The 19,545-nt window shown below is 36.1% G+C and overlaps 1 protein-coding gene across 1 annotated transcript in view; it reads right to left on the bottom strand.

Annotated features, from left to right (window-relative positions):
- The window catches only part of TFAP2D (transcription factor AP-2 delta), a 90,167-nt gene that overhangs the window by 17,314 nt on the left and 53,308 nt on the right, over nucleotides 1-19,545 (bottom strand). Inside the window, exon 7 of the mRNA XM_069070745.1 lies at nucleotides 15,683-15,796. Within this exon, the coding sequence (XP_068926846.1) occupies nucleotides 15,683-15,796 (114 nt within the window). The remainder of the gene's footprint in view (nucleotides 1-15,682; nucleotides 15,797-19,545) is intronic.

Here is a 19,545-nt window from a genome sequence, read left to right as displayed (position 1 = left end):
GGCACAGAAAATAGAGCACCAGTCCTGGAGTCAGGAGGACCTGAGTTCAAATCTGGACTCAGACACTTAACACTTACTAACCGTGTGACCATGGGCAAGTCACTTAACCCCAATTGTCCTGTCGTCCCCTCTCCAAAAAGGAAAGCAAGAAAAAGAAAGAATTAATAGGTCCCAAATTTAGGTCCTATACACAGAACCTATTCTCTGACCCAATCTGTTTCTGTTAGTATCATTTCTCTGCCAGATACTCCTGTGATCTTTTACTTGCCATATCAAATGGCCTTTTCTCAATTCTTGTCCTCTTCAACTTTCTGAGGAAAGTGCCCTACTGTTGAGCACTCTTACCACTATGATAATTCCTATTCCCTTAGTTTCCATAATAGTATGATAACTGTTCTCCTATTTCAGTGATCTCTTATCCTCTGTGACTCTTTTCACTAATTAAATCTTCCTCCTCTTGTCTACTGAGGGAAGTTATTCACTGAAGCTTTGTCCTTAGCCTACTCCTTAACTAGGTATTCCTTCTTTTGGTAATGTCATCTATTCCCTCAGCTTCAATTATTATCTCTACACACTTGACTCACAATCTAGTCATTTTGACTATTATAAAAATATAAATTAAAAATAGAGGACATATGAAGAGATAGAAATATGTATAGAATAATTTTATGTACATATATATATCTATATATCTGTGTCTAATGGTAATCATCTCTAGGGTAGAGAGGAGGGGAGGGAGGAAGAAAAGGAAAAAAATAATTACATGATAACTTTGTTGTACATTTGTAGGCAAAAGTAAGTTGTACATGGTAGATTTGCAGTTTCACATGTGATCATCTTATATGGTGTAATATGTTATGGAAATGCTTGTTTTGTTCTGTGAATTGGAAATATGATAATTTTTTTTAAGAAACAACCTATAGGTCCACACTTAATCACTATCCAGAGCTTCTTTACTCTCTCCTGCCTGTTTGTTGGACATCTTTACTTGGATATCCCTGTACAACCTCAAGTTCAATATATTTAAAATGGAGATCATCGTTTTTCTACCAAGGCCTTCTTCCTTCTCTCAAGTTCCAAATTTTTTGATGACACCACTATAGTGTCAATCACCTAGTCTCAAACCTTTGGAGTCATCTCTGACTCATCTCTCTTCTTCTAACCACCCCATCAAACCAGCTGTCAAGTCTTATTTATTCCATCTCCAATATACAGTTATCCCTTTCACATAGAGACTTTCCCCATTGCAGTTTTGATATATTGTGGGTTGGCATAAGAAATTAAGTGGGAATTTTGGGGGAGTATTGCAGAATTCAAAGATGACACATATTAAAGCCATCAGCAAGTATTATATGTAATGGGGAGAAGCTTGAAGCATTTCCCAAAAGATCAGGGATGAAACAAGGGTGTCCACTATCACCCCTCTTATTCAATCTGGTACTAGAAATGTTAGCATTAGCAATTAGAGAAGAAAAAGAAATCAAAGGAATCAAATTAGACAAAGAAGAGACCAAGTTATCACTCTTTGCAGATGATATGATGATATACTTAGAGAATCCTAGAGAATCAAGTAAAAAACTACTTGAGACAGTAAATAAATTTGGAAAAGTTGCAGGATATAAAATAAGCCCACATAAATCCTTGGCATTCCTATATATTTCCAATAAAATTCAACAGCAAGAGATAGAAAGAGAAATCCCATTTAAAGTTACTGTAAACATTATAAAATATTTGGGAATCTACCTGCCAAAACAAATCCAGGACCTATATGACCACAACTACAAAACACTTTTCACACAAATAAAGTCAGATCTAACTAATTGGAAAAATATCAATTGCTCATGGCTGGGTTGAGCTAATATAATAAAATGACAATTTTACCTAAATCAAATTATATATTTAGTGCCATACCAATTAATTTACCAAAAAACTACTTTATAGAGATAGAAAAAATAGTCACAAAATTCATTTGGAAGAATAAACTGTCCAGAATATCAAGGGAATTAATGAAAAGAAATGCTAGTGAATTTTATACCTAGCTATACCAGATTTCAATCTGTATTATAAAGCAGCAGTCATCAAAACTACTTGGTTACTGGCTGAGGAATAGAGGAGTGGACCAATGGAATAGATTAGGCACATGAGATTCAGAAGTTAACGACTATAGTAATCTATTGTTTGATAAACCCCAAGACACTAGTTTTTGGGGGTAAGAACTCACTATTTGACAAAAACTGCTGGGAAAACTGGAATATAGCATGGCAGAAACTGGGCATAGACCATTATCTAACACCACATACCAAATCAAATCTAAATGGGTGCATGATCTAGGTACAAAGGTTGATACTGTAAGCAGTCTCAGAACACAAGGAATAGTTTATCTGTCAGATTTGTGGAGAGGGAGAGACTTTATGACTAAACAAGAATTAGAGAACATTATAAAATGTAAAATGGATAATTTTGACTACATGAAATTGAAAAGCTTCTGTACAAACAAAGCCAATGTAACCAAGATTAAGAGGGAGGTGGGAAATTGGGAAAGAATCTTTACAACCTATGTCTCTGACAAAGGACTCCTCTCTAAAATATACAGAGAATTGAGTCAAATTTATAAGAATACAAGTCATTCCCCAATGGATAAATGGTCAAAGGATACGAACAGGCAATTTTCAGAGAAAGAAATTAAAGATATCTATAAGCACATGAAGAAATGCTCTAAATCAGTATTGATTAGAGAAATGCAAATCAAAACAACTCCGAGGTACCACATCTCACCAGTCAGATTGGCTAAGATGACAAAACAGGAAAATGACAAATGCTGGAGAGGATGTGGGCAAATTGGAACACTAATGCATTGCTGGTGGAGTTGTGAACTGATCCAGCCTTTCTGGAGAGCAATCTGGAATTATGCCCAAAGGGCTATAAATACTTTCATATCCTTTGACCCAGCAATACCACTCCTAGGGTTATATCCCAAAGAGATCATAGAAGTGGGAGGAAGACCCATATGTACAAAAATGTTTATAGTAGCTCTTTTTGTGGTGGCAAAGAATTGGAAATTAAGGGTGTGCCCATCAATTGGGGAATGGCTGAACAAACTGTGGTATATGCATGTTATGGAATATTATTGTGCTATAAGAAATGAGGAGCAGATGGACTTCATATTTACCTGGAGAGGCTTATATGAACTGATGCTGAGTGAGAAGAGTAGAACCAGGAGAAACTTGTACACAATTATAGACACAACGCATGTTTGATGACCAGCTTTGATAGACTGGACTCTTCTCAGTAATACAGTGATATAAGTCAATCCCAAAAGACTCACGATGGAGAGAAATGTGTGCATGCAGAGAAAGAACTAGAAAGAACTGAGTTTATATCAAGATGGAAGCAAAATACCTAATCTTTTTCCTTTTATTGTTTGGTTTTATGTCCTCTTTACCATTTTTCATTCCAGCTGATACAATCCATTTTTATAACCTGACTAATGTATAATGTGAAAGTATTTACAGATCCTATGGTGGGGAGGGGAGGGAGGGGGAGAAAATGTGAAACTCAAGGAATTGTGGAATTGAATCCTGTAAACTAAAAGTAAACAAACAAATAAAAAAAAAAGATGACACATAAAGGCCAGTAGATAACATAGAGCCTATGATGAAATGCTTAACCCAGATTTTACAATAAGGTACAGTAATAAAAGAAAAAAGAAAAAATTCAGACTTCTCAGGTACGAAGGAAGGACCCAAATATTTTATGTGGATTTTCCAGATGGTGGGGGCACTGCTCTCTCACCCTGTAATGTGGAAGGAATAACTGTATGGCTTGTAGTTATCTCCTGCTCTCTGCTTAGACCACTAACAATAGTTCTACATCACCATTTACCTAGACTATAACAATAGTTTCTTCACTGACCTTCCTGCTTCCAGATGTTCACCTCTCTGATTCATTTATGACAGAGCTAATAAAGCAATCTTCCTAATCCCTAGGTGTCACTGGATTACCAACCTACTCAAAAACTTTTATCAGCTGTCCATTGCCTACAGTATCAAATGAAAATTCCTCAACCTGGCCTTCAAGGACTTCCAAAATCTGTCTTGATTTGCCTTCTGCTTTTATTTCATTCTGTTTCCCTTCATGTTCTCTCTGTTTCAGTGAAAATAGACTACTAGCTCTTCTCTGATCTCATTTTGTCTTCTACCATCTCTGTGCATTTGACTAGCACAGATTCAACCCACATTTTCACCTCTTGAAATTATTCTGTTCCTTATAGTTCTAGTACCTCCTTGAAACTTTCCATGTTCCTTGCAGCTGAAGGTAATCTTGTCATTCTCATATTTCCTATCAAACTTTGCCTAGAACTCTTTCCCCTTTACAATTTTCACATTCTGCCTTATATTATTCTTATTTTTAAATACGTCTTATTATCCCAGTAGATTTTAAACTACCTGAGAGCTGTCATTTTTCATCTCTGTATTTTCATAAATACAAAAATACAAACAAATTGATTGATAAAGGCATCACTCTAAGACTAAAAATTCAGAATAGATGTCAACTTGCTTTGAGAAAGACAGTTTCTTCATGTGGAAGTTCCCTATGTCAACGAAATCACAGGTCAGGTTCCTATCTCTATGTCTAATAAATGTTTGTCATTTGAATTAAAGAACTGTATCTTCTTTTCTTTTCTACTTTATAGGCTTAATTTTAATGTTTATTTCACACATAATGGAAAGAAGTCCTTCCTCATTTTGAGGGGAGTGGTGAGCAATTTGTCAGATAATTTATATAAATTGTAAACCTTACATCACTATATGATTGCTAGATGATGCTGACAGCCACTATGACGAAGATGATTGTGTTGATTACTTCCTTCAGCAGCAGGAACAGTGCAGGAAAATTGCTATCCTTGTTGATACTTGCAGAGTGCCCAAATGCAATTGAAAAAAGAAAGCCCTGTATTTTCAATATGATAATCTAGGTGACAGGGGTGGGGAACCTGTGGCCTCCAGGTCACTTGCAGCCCTTTGCAACACAGCACAGCCCTTTGACTGAATACAAACTTTCCAGAATAAATAATGATGATAATAATAATAAACAAATAATAAACTTAATAAAAGGATTTGTTCTGTGAAGTTTGAACTCAAATGGCCACACTTGAGGACCTAGAGAGCTGCAATGTGGCCTCAAAACCACAAGTTGTCCACCCCTGAATATCTCTGCTCAGATGTTTCTGGTTTTAGAAGGTTTTGTCTCCTTAAAATGAAAATAAGTCCCAAAAGCAAGAAACACATCAGAGACACCTTCAAAATTCTTTAGTAAATGAAGAAATAGGAGAGTTTAATCACTTCTAGAGACTGTCTACTCCAACCTACTTATTTTACAGATGGAAAAATTGAGGTTCAGAGAGATGAAAGGGTAGAACTGGGATATGAATTCAGGTCTTTGATTCAAGAGCCAATGCTATTTCCCCTAATTCACAATATTTTCCCTGATATGATATAGGCTCCTTGAGGGTGGGATAATTTAATTTTTGTTATGTCCCCAAAATCTAGCACAGAATCTGGTCCATAATAGGCACCTAATAAGTGTTTATAGAGTGATTAGGCCTGGCTTTCCAGACTTCCAGGTAGTATTTTTCCCTCTTTACTAAACTGCCCCTCTAAGTAATTTTACTCGTGGAGGTGGAGGAAACATGAAAATTATGTAAAAGAATTATTAGCCAACTCTGTGCCCACTTTATACATTTCATAAAATAAAAATGTCATATGTCTAGTTATAACAAGGTGTGAAGTATGGCAACAATTTACAGGTTTAGATTTGCAGCCTGAAATTGGGTAAAGCTGCCATCAGGTTTAGGTCTTTTGAGTTGAAAGAGACTCTTGATGGCTGACCACACAAATCAAAACCAATAAATGGGGGTTACACTGAGGGGATATTTTATTTCTGTTGTATTTTCCCCAGCCCCTGCTGCATCTCACAAATATAATAGCCACTCAGTATTCTTGACTTACTACATGCATTCTTTCTCATCATATTCTTTGATAGTGTTAAAATGTCATTTAAAGGTAGGGTTTTTTCCCCTTATTCCTTTATCAGATGGCCATTGGCTATAAGCCTGACTAACAACAGTCATATTTTTTACTTCATTTTGGGGGTGGGAAATCATCTTATTTTTCTATTTGGGTAGAAAAATAACTTTTAGGCCTTTTTTTTAAACAAGAAAAAAGTTTTTTCATGAGACCTAAGTTAGGGAGATTTTCATAACATTTAATAATTTATTTTTCTTTCTCAAAGTCCAGGTCTATTTTATTTTGAGGGTCTAGGATTATATAGGACACCCCTGATGTGGAAACTCCCCCTGCCAGTATAACTCATCAACTCATCCTTAACTTATTATCTTAGAGTAAGGGGTTCTTGACTTTTTTTTCATCACAGATCCCCTTGACAATCTGGTGAAGTCTCTGGATCCCTTCTCAGCATGTTTCTAAGGGTAGGCTAGAATCTGTTGATGCCCTGTCTAATGCAATACTGACATAGTTTTATCATTCAATATGGTTAAGACCTGAGTTAGAACCTAGAAAGCAGTTAATAAGGGTACTAAGCCACTAGCCTATTTCTGTTTTGGGGGCATTGGGCCATTGTAAAGATGCCATTCCTTCTGCCACTATAGTCTTCTGATTATATCACCCTAAAAGGGACTCCCAGGAATGGTGATAGGGATTCTTCCTTATTCAATCAATGAAACAATCAACCAATAAGTATTTAAGTAACTACTATGTACCAGGAAAATGTTGGATGCTAGGGATACAAACAGTTAGTGTTCTCAAGGAGCTTTCATTGTTTGTTCATTCATTCAGTAAATATTTATCAAGCATTCACTCTGTGCAAGGCACTAGGGTAAGCAAGCACTGGAGGGTTTTTTGGGGAGAGTGTGGAAAGGTGAGGTGTTTATTTAGATCTGTGATTTCATCCACAAAGGGACCTTACAAGTGTAGAAATCCTCTTCACTGAAGCTAAGAAGCAGCTGGTCTTTAACTTAGAGTCTTAAGAGAATTTCCTGGGAGCATGAAGCTTTTTCTGATCTCTCCAAATCCTAGTGCTGTTGCACCCAAGCTATTTTGTATTTATTAACTTTCTATTTATGCCTTACATATTTCATACATACTTACTATCTTCCTCATTTCGAAATAAGCTCATTGGGGGCAGGTATTATTTCTTTATTTTCACACTTGTATGCAGAGTGCCTAGCACATAGTAGGTGTTTAACAAAGACTTGTTGATTGATTGATTGATGTGTCTGGTCCTTAGTCTCACAGCTAGTACATGTCAGTGATCAAGATTTGAGCCACTGTCTTCCTACTTTAAATCCAATCCTGTATTCAATATGACCCATGGGCATTAGAGAGAGGGATTGGGACTAGAGCTATGATTTCAATGGTATAAGGAAATCCCAGGTGGGTTAACAACCTCTATCAAGGCAGCTTTTCTACATTTTGAGAGAGCTGCTTGGAGCTCTGAGAAGTTAAATGAGTTGTCCAGGGTCACTGCCAGCATGAATCAGAGGCAGGACTTTAACTTAGATCTTCCTGACTTTCAATCAATCTGTCTATTTACTAGCCAAGCTGCCTTTCAGATAGAATGAAGACACCATCTCTAACTCTGATAGAGTTACAAGTTAATAAAGGAGATAATACTTGCATACAAATAACTAAAATACAAATGAGAGAGTGAGAAATATATAAGGAAGGTACAAAGTATTCTAAAAAAGTGAGGGAGTTCACTTAGAGCCCACAGCAAGTTTCTTAGAAAGGTACAACTTTTAGGTGGGAATGGTAGATACAACTTCCTTGTTCCACAGCTGGTCAAGCTATTTGGGGATAGTGAGTATTCCCTAGTTCTGAATGATGAGTTAGTTTAAAGGAAGTCTTTTCCCCTTCTAGATGATGAAAGTATAGAACCAATAACCTTCTTACAAAGAGGAACTGAGCACATCATTTCACTCTTTCCTTTACTCCTCACCCATTAAGCACCAGAAGTTGTACAGATCTGGGACTGTAAGCGCAGAAAGGCTACAGAGCATAGCTATTCCACCTAAAGCAAAGAAGGAAAGGCATGTCTTCATGAATTTCTCCTAGTCTATTCTAGCATTAACTTGGCATAGAAGATTCACTGTTGATCCTTGATCCCAGAAGTCTTGGGTACAATTTCCACCTCTGACATTAACTGAGTGTGACCTTGGGCAAATTGTTCATCAATCCTGAACCTCCATTTCTCACCTGTCGAATGGGAATAATATTGCCTATAATCTGGAACTTCTAGGATTGTTTGTGATAAATAAACAGTTTAATGTATGTAAAGTGCTTCACAAACCTTTTATTGTTGTTTTTCAATTGTTTCAGTCCTATCTGACTCTTCAGGACCCCATTTGGGAGTATTCTTGGCAGATACTGGAATGGTTTGACATTTCCTTCTCTACTTCATTTCACAGATAAGTAATTGAGGCAAACAGGATTAAGTGACTTGCCCCAGGTCATACAGCTAGTAAGTATCTGAGGCCAGATTTGAACCCATGAAGAGGAGTCTTCCTGATTCCAAGCCCAGTGCTCTATTCACTGCACCACCTCGCTTGCCCTACCTTGCAGCATGCCTTAAAGTCCTATAAAAGATGACCCCCAAATTAGTGTAGTTTTAATCTCTAGAAGCTTAAAACTAGTTTTAATCTCTAGAAGCTTAAAACTAGTTTTAAAAGTAGTTTTGCTCCACTACAAGTAGTTTTAATAGTAGTTTAAGTAAAAGTTTAGTAGTCATCTACTAAAAAATAGTTTTAATCTCTAGTGGCTTAATACTGCACTAAGACTTTTTGGGACACTGTATGAGTCAGTTTTAATATTCTTTCTGTCAAATCTAAAACTAAGTTTAGAATTCCCAACTCTTTTCTTAAGACTAACTCATCTTACTAACTAGTCCTGAACATATATTTGGAAGGAACCTCAGAAACCACTGAGTCTAACTCATTCATTTTATAGAGGAGGAAACTGAGGCCCAATGAAGTTTGATGACTTTCAAAAGATCACAGTTAGTGTCAGAGAAAGGATTTGAACTCAGGTCACCTGACTCCAGAGCCAATGTACTTTCTTTGTGCCACACTGCCTTCTACCTAACTTTACTTCTTCTGTGCCTCAAAGAGAGGAGAGAGAATATAAGTCATAACAATGATGAGTCACATGTTTATAGGACTCAAAAGTTTGCAAAGTGCTTTACCCATATCATCTTATTTGATCTTCAAAACAATCCTGTGAGATTGAATGCTATTATTATCCTCATTTTTCAGATGAGGAAACTGAGGCTCAGGAAGATCAAGCCATCTGCTCAGTGTCACACAGCTAACCAGGGTCTAAGTCATCACTCAAACCCAGACTCCAGGATCCCAATTCAATACTTTGTCCTCTTCACCATGTAGTTTCTCAGTAACCTCCTATGCAGGAGACTGGAGAAAAAACGGAGGGGGTGGTGGTGGAATAATTGTGATGATTTTATGGACTTTTCAAAAGCTAAATCCAGAAAATAAAGGTTGTGTGTTCCCTCTGTGTGTCCATTCTGGTTTTGGTGTGCCAGTAGTCTCTCCATCTAATATGTACTGTTGTTTCTGAGATTTCAGAGTCTGTGACATTTTCTGCATATTTCAATCTAGTCAGTTTTCCTTTTTGGGTAGATGTGATTTGCTGCATTTTGGAGAGCAATATGTATTTTTTTGACTATGCTGAGCAAATGATAAATAATGAATATCTGTTTCTTGTCATTTTGATTGAGATAAGCAGCTTTTTGTGTTATCTATGGATCATCAGGGGTTCACTGTGATACATGTTATTTCTGTTAGCACCCTGTGATGGCAATTGGCATGCCCGACTGGAAGTAATATTGGTGGCTTGTCAGACCCAGTCTTTCTTAAGCTGTGAAACCACAGGGTGTAGTGATCTAAACCCTCAACTCAGAATTAGAATATCTGGGTGGTTGTACTGGAAGGCCATTTGCTAATTTCACGGAAGGTGTGACAGAAGGAAACAAGCATTTATTAAACACCTATTATGTGTTAAATGCTTTACAAATACTATTTTATTTGAGCCTCACAAAAACCCTGTGACAGAGGTACTATTATTATCCTTATTTTCTGGTTGAGGAAACTGAGGCAGACAGAGGTTAAGTAACTTAACTAGAATCACACAGCTAATAATTGTCAAGGTCAAATTTAAACTCAGGCCTTGCTAATTTCAGATCCAATGCTCTATTGCCTACACCGCCTAGTTGCGTGATTTTGGGTAAATAAAATCTCGGTTTCCTCATTTGTAAAATTGGAATAATGATATTTATTCCTAGTACAGTGGAAAAGACCTCAAGATACAGAGAAAGAGAAACTGGATTCAAATCTTGGATCTGTCTGAATCTGGGCAAGTCACTTCAATTCTCTGGTCCCCAGTGTCCTTAGATATGAAAAGAGGGAGGGACTAAATGAGTTGGACTAGATGACTGATAAGATTCCTTCTACTGTAAGTCTATGATGTTATATGACCCTGCTTCCCAGTGTCGTTGTGATGATCAAGTGAGGTAATTTGTGTCAAATGATTAAAAAACATTGCAGCTCTATATAAATGCTATGAAGTCCAATCTAAATGTCACCTACTATATCAAAATAATTAATATTGCACCTACACTGAAGCAGTATGACATAGTGGGCATAGAGAGTCAGTTTCAGACCAAGGAAGACAAAGGTTCAGGTGCTGTTCTGACACCTATTGTCTGGCCAAGTCACTTCTTGGTGACTCTCTAAGATTATAAGTTGTAGAATAGCTGCCAACCTGCTTAGGTAGAGGGACTTTTGTCTTCTGGAAGGTCCAATCCCTATCCTCTGTAATATCACATTATATAAATATCATCTCTTAGTATATTAATATATATCTGGGGTATGTTGTGCATGCATGAATGTGTGAGTGTATGTGTGTGTGTGTGTGTGTGTGTGTGTGTGTGTGTCTGTAGAATAGTACCTGGATATGGATAGCAAGTGTTTAATAAATTCTTGTTGTTAGAGCTTTAAAGTGAACTAAGACTTCTGGGACAGAGTGTGTGTGTGTGTGTGTGTGTGTGTGTGTGTGTGAGAGAGAGAGAGAGAGAGAGAGAGAGAGAGAGAGAGAGTACTGGAGAAACAGAATGCCATAGTGAATAATGTTCTAACTTTGGAATCAGAAAAGCCTGGGTACAAGTCCTGCCTGTAATCTGGGTAAGTCACTTACAACTTCTCTCAGTCTCATTTTCCTCATCAGTACAATGAGGAGGTTGGACATGGACCCAGACCCAATGTCCATTCAGGTTCCTTCAACCTTTATATCTATGATCCTATGATTACGTATCAATGCACGTTAATCACTGATCTGCAATTTATGGTTGGAAGATATTTCCTTATCTGGAACTTCCTTTACCCAATATAATCACAGGTCCATTCATTCCCTATCTTTTTTTCCCTATTCCCATTGCAATATCACTTGTACTACTACATTCTTTCTTCTTTAGATTAATTCAAAATATTTGCCCCTCAGAGTTGAAAAAATCTAGGGTAGCTAGGTGACTAGAACACTTAGGCTGGAGTAAGGAAAACCTGAGTTCAAATCTGCTTTCAGACTTTTACTAGCTATGTAACCTTTGACAAATTGCTTAACCCTGTTTGCCTTAGTTTCCTCATCTTTAAAATGAATTGGAGAAGGAAATGACAAATTACTCCAGTATTTTTTACCAAGAAAACCCAAATGAGTCATAAAGAGTTGGACATGAATGAAAAACAATTGAGCAACAAAACAAATCCAAATGAAGACAGTGGGGTATGGTGGAACGTGATCTGCTCTTGGGTTCAAATCCTGGCTCTGTCAATATCTATGTGATATTGGGTAGGTTATATCCTCTCTGAGCCTCAGTTTACTTATCTATAAGATGGGACTGTTGGACTTGATCTCTAAGGACCCTTCCAGCTCTAAATCTATAATTCTATCATGTACTTCTAGGCCTCAGCAATCAAAATGAAGAAGCCATTACTAGAATGTTCATCTGAGGAGCTACTGCTTGAATGAAGGACAAGCTCAGGTTCATTTTGTTTTAGATCTTTATCTGCTGAGCTTTCCATTCTTCTTTGTTCCCTATATCCTAAGAAAATCCAGAGAAAAAAACTGAAAAATGAGATAAATATTATTATTGAGATCATTGATCTGAGACACAACGATAAAAACTGCTCATTCCTTTCTATGTTTTTTCTTTCTTTTGAGTTTTTCTTTCTAATGAGTTTATTTTATTAAAAATTTTGTTTCATAAATATAAATAATTTTTTTAAATTAAAAAAAAATGGATGGGAGTGGCTAGGTGGCACAGTGAATAACTGGCCCTGGAGTCAGGAGGACCTGAGTTCAAATCCGGCCTCAGACATTTGACACAAAAACTAGCCATGTGATCTTAGGCAAGTCACTTAGCCCCAATTGCCCTACCTTGCTCCCCTCCAAAAAGCAAAAAAAAAAAAAATTGATGGTCAGCATCATCTAATTGTGATGTTATTGTTCAGTAATGTCTGATTCTCTGTGACCTGATTTGGGCTCTTCTTGGTAAAGATCCTAGAGTGTTTTGCCATTTCCTTCACCAGATCATTTTACAGATGAGGAAACTGAGACAAATAGGGTTAAGGGACTTGACCAGGGTCACATAGACAGTAAGTGCTGAGGACAGACTTGAATTCAAGAAGTTGAGTCTTCCTGACTGGCACTCTACTCACTATATCATCTAACTGTCCTTTTTGCCTATATTATTACCTACATATGAGCCTCAAAACATTTCTTTTTTACACTATTGTCCAAAATAGAAAGAATTTCAGCACTAAAATTTTTTACAGCATAAAAATGTTCCTTAAAACAAAGATATTTGTTCAACTGGAAATTTCATAGCTACTGGGGGTGGAATGGAGAATGAGACCTGACTTGTGATTTCATTGGTAGAGAGGCCTCCCAGATGAGAAGACTCCCTTTATTAAAGAAGATTAGTCCAGAAAGCTAAGATCCAAATCTGTAATTCCTGCTGCCAGGGAGACTGACATTGGTAGATATCTTGAGGCTAAGAGTTCTGAGCTGCAATGCACTATGCCAATTGAATATTTGGTACTAAGTCTGGCATTAATATAATGAGCCCCTAGGAGGACTAGGGGTAAGGAGGTAGGGGAGGGTAGAAGAGATCACATAGCCTAAGAAGGGGGGAACTGGCCCAGGTCATCATAAAGGGATCAGAGGGGGTCTGGTGCTCATTAACACTTCCCTCCTGAGTGAGAGAGGGAGACTGAACCATTAAAAAGAAGAAGCCTAGTACTGCTCCATCACATAGAGTCTTAGAGAGCTGCCCGGGGGTGCTGAGGTTAGTTGAATTGCTCATGTTCACATGGCCAGAATGTGTCAAAGACAGGACTTGACCAGCTCTCTATCCCCCATACCATATGCCTCTTTATTAGAGTATTTTTTCAGGAGACATAAAATAATACATAAGGACAAGGATGAAATGTCCATTTCTTGAAACAGTTCTGAACAAGCCTATACTGAACAAGGTACTGTTGTGTTTAACTAATCAGTTATTCTTTCCAAGAGCTCCCTAATTCAGTCTTACAAAATGTTGCTCATTGTCTACTGATAGCATTATAGCACAAATGATTGAAGGAACTCAGTCTTTCAGCTAGCAGCAGCAGGGACAAACATGTGACACATGGCTTCCAAATTCTGCAATGCTCAGAAAAGTCATGTTGTATGCATGACTCCACAACTTAATTTCAAAATTCCTCCAGTACACTTTTGAACTGAAATGTGTCAATTATAATTTGTGCAGAATGTCTGTCATGAATGTGAAGGAAAAATGCATGTCCAGCTTGAATTTCAACTAACCTAAATATAGTCTGGTAATGGATATTAGTCAGCGTCTATTTGTGGTTACATCTGCTATCTCAAAACCAATGCAATGGAGGCAGAAGTAGCTTTATACTCAGAGACCCTGGGTTCAAATCCTGGCTTTGCCTCTGATCAGAAGTGTACTACCTACAGCAAATATTTAACCTTTATGGGTATCAGTTTTCTTTTTTGTGGAATGTGGAAATTGGACTATCTGATCTCTAAGCTTCTTTCAAGCTCTTAATCTATAATCTTATGAGTATTGTCACTGGTGTTTATTTTATTAGTTATCAATAATTCAGTGTTTTTATCTTTTCTTAAATTCTTGACAGAATTTAAAAAACTAATTTCAGTCCCCAGGGCTAAATTTCATAATCTAATAAATATCACAAAAAGCACTATTAACTATGTGACACATCAGAAAATGGTAATAATAATGATAGATCTAATTTGTTTATGTAGAACTTTAAAACCTACAAAGAACTTCCTTCACAACTCTGATAGTTAGTGAAAGCACCATCACCTCTACTTTGTAAACGAGGAAAGTGAAACTCAAAGAAGGTAAGTAAATTATAGTAGGTCACAGGGCTAGTAAATGGTAGAGCTGAGCTTGAACTCAGGTCTCCTGAAACCAAGCCTGGTGCTCTTTCCATTAAGTAATATTGCCTCTTATGGAAGATTCTAACTTATTGCTTCATCTTTGCATAACAGTCTGGTATGGGGAAATTAAATCCTAGTGTTTCTCATTTTACAAAATGGAATATATTGCTCACCTACTTCATAGGTTACTATGCAGAATGGAAAGCTTTCTTAACAAAATGTGTTACAAACCTTCACCACAATTTTATCAAAAGACAATTGTAAGATTTATGTCTTGATGGAGCAATTCTTTTTTCAGTTGATAAGAACCATTATAATATTAAGTTTGTTAACCTTGGAAATTGCCTTGAGAATTAAAAATCACCTACTGTCTATGAGACTGGAACTCACTCAAATTGGTAAGTGGGGGAGAAAAAGAGAATTCTATTTTATTTTTCTATATGAATCTTATGCCAAAGAAATTAAAATTTTCCCAATAAACCATATTAAGACCTATAGGGTCCATTTTCCAGGAAATTCTTTTTGGTGTCCTACCCAATACCCTTTGATACATCCATTGCCTCTGATGCATGATGCATGAATGCATTATGGTTTTTTGTGGCCATACCATTAGGTGACATCAATGAGGTTATTGTTGGAGTCTTGGGGGCTTAAAAATCCTGATAGACTGTGGCTTAACTGAAGTCAGAGTGCTCCTCTGTTTCATCATTCCTCAATAGCGACAACAACAGCAAAATGGAGACAAGTTTATTAAATGGTCTGAGAACATGAATAGAAAGGTGCTAAATGTTCTTTGAAATTTTTACATTAACTTTCAGAAACATTATCATCATCCACTATACTTAGTCTAGAATGGAGTGATTTTCACTTTTCCATATAAAATGTATTATCTTATTAGTTGTGCTCCCAATTGGATCTTGGACAAATGGGATTTTTAAAATGTAGCCACCATATCAATAAACAAGTGGTAAAGACAAAGTATTTAGTGAAATGAGATTACCTAATTTTATCATCAATAGCAGAAGACAATTTGATGGGTTGGTAAGAAGCAATTAACAATGTAGAAAGACATCTGTAGAATATCTAATTGCATCAACATTGTCACTCCAATGGAAAAGAAAATAAGATCATACCTGAAGTGTGTTAAATGTCTCTGGATATCGAGGTCTAATATTGGAGTAGGTCTGGATGATCCAAGTGGTGATCTATCTTGGCTCAAAAGGTCCTGGAACTCTTTACAAATTTGTCTAAAACAAAAAGAGCAAGAATTGAAGATTAGACCCCAGTGAAAGGTCTTTAATTTACTATCTGAGCCCAAGAGATTTAGATACTCACATAGACATAACATTATTTCTATGAATTCTTTGATTTTCATAATATGCTATCACATCTTGCTCAATGGAATATTAAGCATAAAGTTTGGCCTCTATTATGAATAAATAACTAATTCCATTTTTTTTCAAAAAAAATCATTGCAATATTGACATTCAACCTACAATAAATCTAAGCTGTGTCTATGAACTAAATCTTATTCTCTAGTCTAATGGCTGATTTGACTTATGACTATGATAATAATTCAGTCTAGAACACTACTAGACTCTATCACCAATACACTTGCTGATTACCAAAATATATGGATTTGTAAACTGTGATGCAATTAACAATATTGGCAGCTATGGCCAATGCTGTACAGTGTGAAACGCAATTGAAAAACAGGACAAATCACTATAAAAGCAAGTGCTGTTGTGTAGACCTGGACATTGCTGTAAATTAAACCCATCATTTTAAAGTGAAACAATATTTTTATTCATGTATAAAAGACCTAGCCAGTTATTGAGCATCATTAAATGCAAATATTTTCTTGTGAGGTTAAAAAAAAATAGACCAAGTCCCTTATTACATACTTTAAAGCTAATATTCCCTTGAAGGACTTTTGTGATATACTTTACAGATAAAGAACTTGTTATAATCAACACTTTTGCATACTATAGTCAGAAATAGAATTTAGAATTAAGGCTATCTCATAGAATCTTCACTCCAGTTCTCTTGGGGGGACATTTGTGGTGGTGGTAAATACAGAGAGGAGAAATGGAAAAATGAGTCCTTATCTGCTGTAAAGGAAGTAAGGTCTCATCCTTTAAATTTTTTTTTCCTTTGCCAAATATCTGGTTAGCATGCTACATTTTCATTTCTAAATTCATGTTTCCTGGAAATGGACATAGCTGTTTTCCCTGGTAGGTCTCAATTTTAAATTAAGTCCCTACTTTGTTTTTATTGACAAGGTAGAATTTTAACGTCTTGGAATATTAGAAAGATTTAAAAAATTTTCCAGTTGTTTTGTACATGTTGATTCATCTAAGTTAAATGATTATTGCATGTCCTCAAACCCAAGGCCAAAAAGAAATTAACCTCTAAGCAACAGAGAACTTCTGTGAAAATGGAAAACCTGACCCTCAAAGTTTACGCTATCATCTTTCAGTCTACTTACACAAACTATCAGAAAGCAATAATACCTCACTCCTGACACCAATCAGTGCCAGAAAAGCAAGTGGACATTTTATAGCCTAGTAATACAAAACTTCAGTCAAATTCTTTTATCTTAATCTGCAAGCTTTAAGTTCAGATTTTATTGTTATCAGGTCTCAAGGTGTTTTACAAAGGGAATATTTTGGAAAAACCACATAAAGATTTCTCTTCAACTGATAACTCTAAGAAATTTACCCATGCTACACAAGCTAGAATGGGCTAGTTGTTGTTCAACCATTTTAAGTCACGACAGACTGTGACCCCATTTAGGATTTTCTTGGCAAAGATGCTGAAGTGGTTTGCCATTTCTTTCTCGGGCTCAAATTTACAGATGAGAAAACTGAGGCAAACAGGGTTAAGTGATGTGTTCAGGTTCACACAGCTAGTGTCTGGGGTCAAATTTGAACTCATGTCTTCCTGCCTCTAGGCCCAGCAATTGAATCCACTATGCCACCTTGAATGCCACTTTTGATGCTTTATTTTGATACTCAATGCATTGAATTATGTCTTTTTCTTTTTTCAATTACACAAAAGCTACCTTAAAAAGTTAACTTGACCTTATTATAGTATTTAAAAATCACTACTAATTAGAAAATTTGTAATGCTGTCAGATTTATTTTTATATTATGTGAAATCCCTCTTTTTTTTGCTAGATGAAACATTCCATTGTGAAATATTATGGATAAAGATGTTCTTTGAGGAGCTACAAATTTAAATGTTACTGTTTATAGCTCTGTAACTCTGGATAAAAACATTCCAGGCAAAGTCTGGAATTAAGATAATGCAACAGATACATCTTTGAGCTGGTTGCTACCTGATGTTTTAATTGAAAATGTCTTTTGGTCCTCAATACACTAATGTCACTTAATGAAGAGCCACAAGTACAATTTAAATACTCAACTTTACTTTGCTATAAGAACAAAATCAAAGTACCCTAAATGGAAAAGAGGCCATTCCTGCCCCTTACACATAGTTACATCTTCACACATAGACATAATTTAAATTGAGCTCCCATGCAATTTGGCATACAAATGCTCTCTTAGGAACATTTTTAGAATTTAAAAAAAAAAACAAAAACAAACCTCAACTTCTATTTCCCTCCTAAAAATATGTTTTAATTACACCAAAATATTTATTTCGTCAACAACACACTGGAAACAAAATGGAAATACAAGACTAACTGCACAAATCGATGGGCCTTAAATACAATCATATACTTGGCAATATAACTGTATAAAACTGAATCTGCTATTCACTGAGGTGAAAAATAAATATGCGATCCAATCTGCTACCAATGCAAATCAGTAGTTGAATTTGCAAGCCAATGAATTTGGGAGCTGGGCCTTTAGATTCAAATGCCCCAGTGTTACATACACAGGTGAGATAACTGCTGGATTTCAAAAACCCCTGTGTTCAACTTTGAATATATGAATTGGCAAAATATCCAGCATTTCTACCTTTGAGGGACTTTGAAAACTACTCATAACAGAGTGTTTCAGAGAACACATGCTGGGTCTATGAATGTTATGCATTCATATGTTGCAAAAACTGCATGTTACTTTTACACATTCATAAATTTGTTATGTATTTATGTTGATTGTACTATGTAATTTATGTTGATTGCATATATTGAGTGGATGACCTATGACTATTTCCCTTCTGGTCTAGAATGAGAGCACTAAACACATGCTTAATTCCTGGGAGAAACTGAGACTCGGTTTGTAATAGTTCCTTTAAATAAGAGACCTGGGGTTATTTAAAAGTGAGAAGAGGAAGGAACCTGGATAGGATTGGGGGACACAAGAGAAAAACCATTCAATACATCTTTACTGAAGAATAGTTTAGGTCTTTTCCTACTGCAGGATTCAAAAACTTTAGTGGTGTCAATTTTATCCCAACAATACAGGTTCAGATCTTATATGTGGACCTTCATACCTTTGTCTTTTATCATTGTGGTCTGCAGGAATTTGTGTGTACCTTTCTAAACGGGTAAGAAATGAACTTTGCAAAACCTTCTCCAAATTCTAAGTTATGATGTCCAAATTAAAATTTCCTCTTAAGAAAAAAAAATCAGACCTGGGTTGGGATTGAAGACCATAAAATTATATGTTCTTGCACATTTAATTAAACCAGAGCTTACTACACTGTATTTGGAAACAGAAGGTCATTTACTAGGGCCTAAGAAGAATTAAATAAACATATACATATGTGTGCATATAAGTATGTATATATAACTTTCTACTGGTAGACATATCTATCTTGAGTGAGCTCACTCTGAACATATTTGCCAATTTCTTAAGAACTTCCCTTATCTTCTTCAACATCCACTGTCCTATAATGACTTTCTTATCAGCCTTAATAAACTCAATGAATCACCAAGTTGTCATGACTCCTCCTTTCCCCCATATATACATGAAGACATCTATATATATATATATATATATATATATATATATATATATATATATAT

This window comes from Petaurus breviceps, unplaced genomic scaffold (assembly GCF_028583685.1).
Source record: "Petaurus breviceps papuanus isolate PSGF00001 unplaced genomic scaffold, PetGlider_PUasm1.0 90822, whole genome shotgun sequence".
Lineage (NCBI taxonomy): Eukaryota > Metazoa > Chordata > Mammalia > Diprotodontia > Petauridae > Petaurus > Petaurus breviceps.
This window is presented reverse-complemented; position numbering and strand designations above follow the sequence as displayed.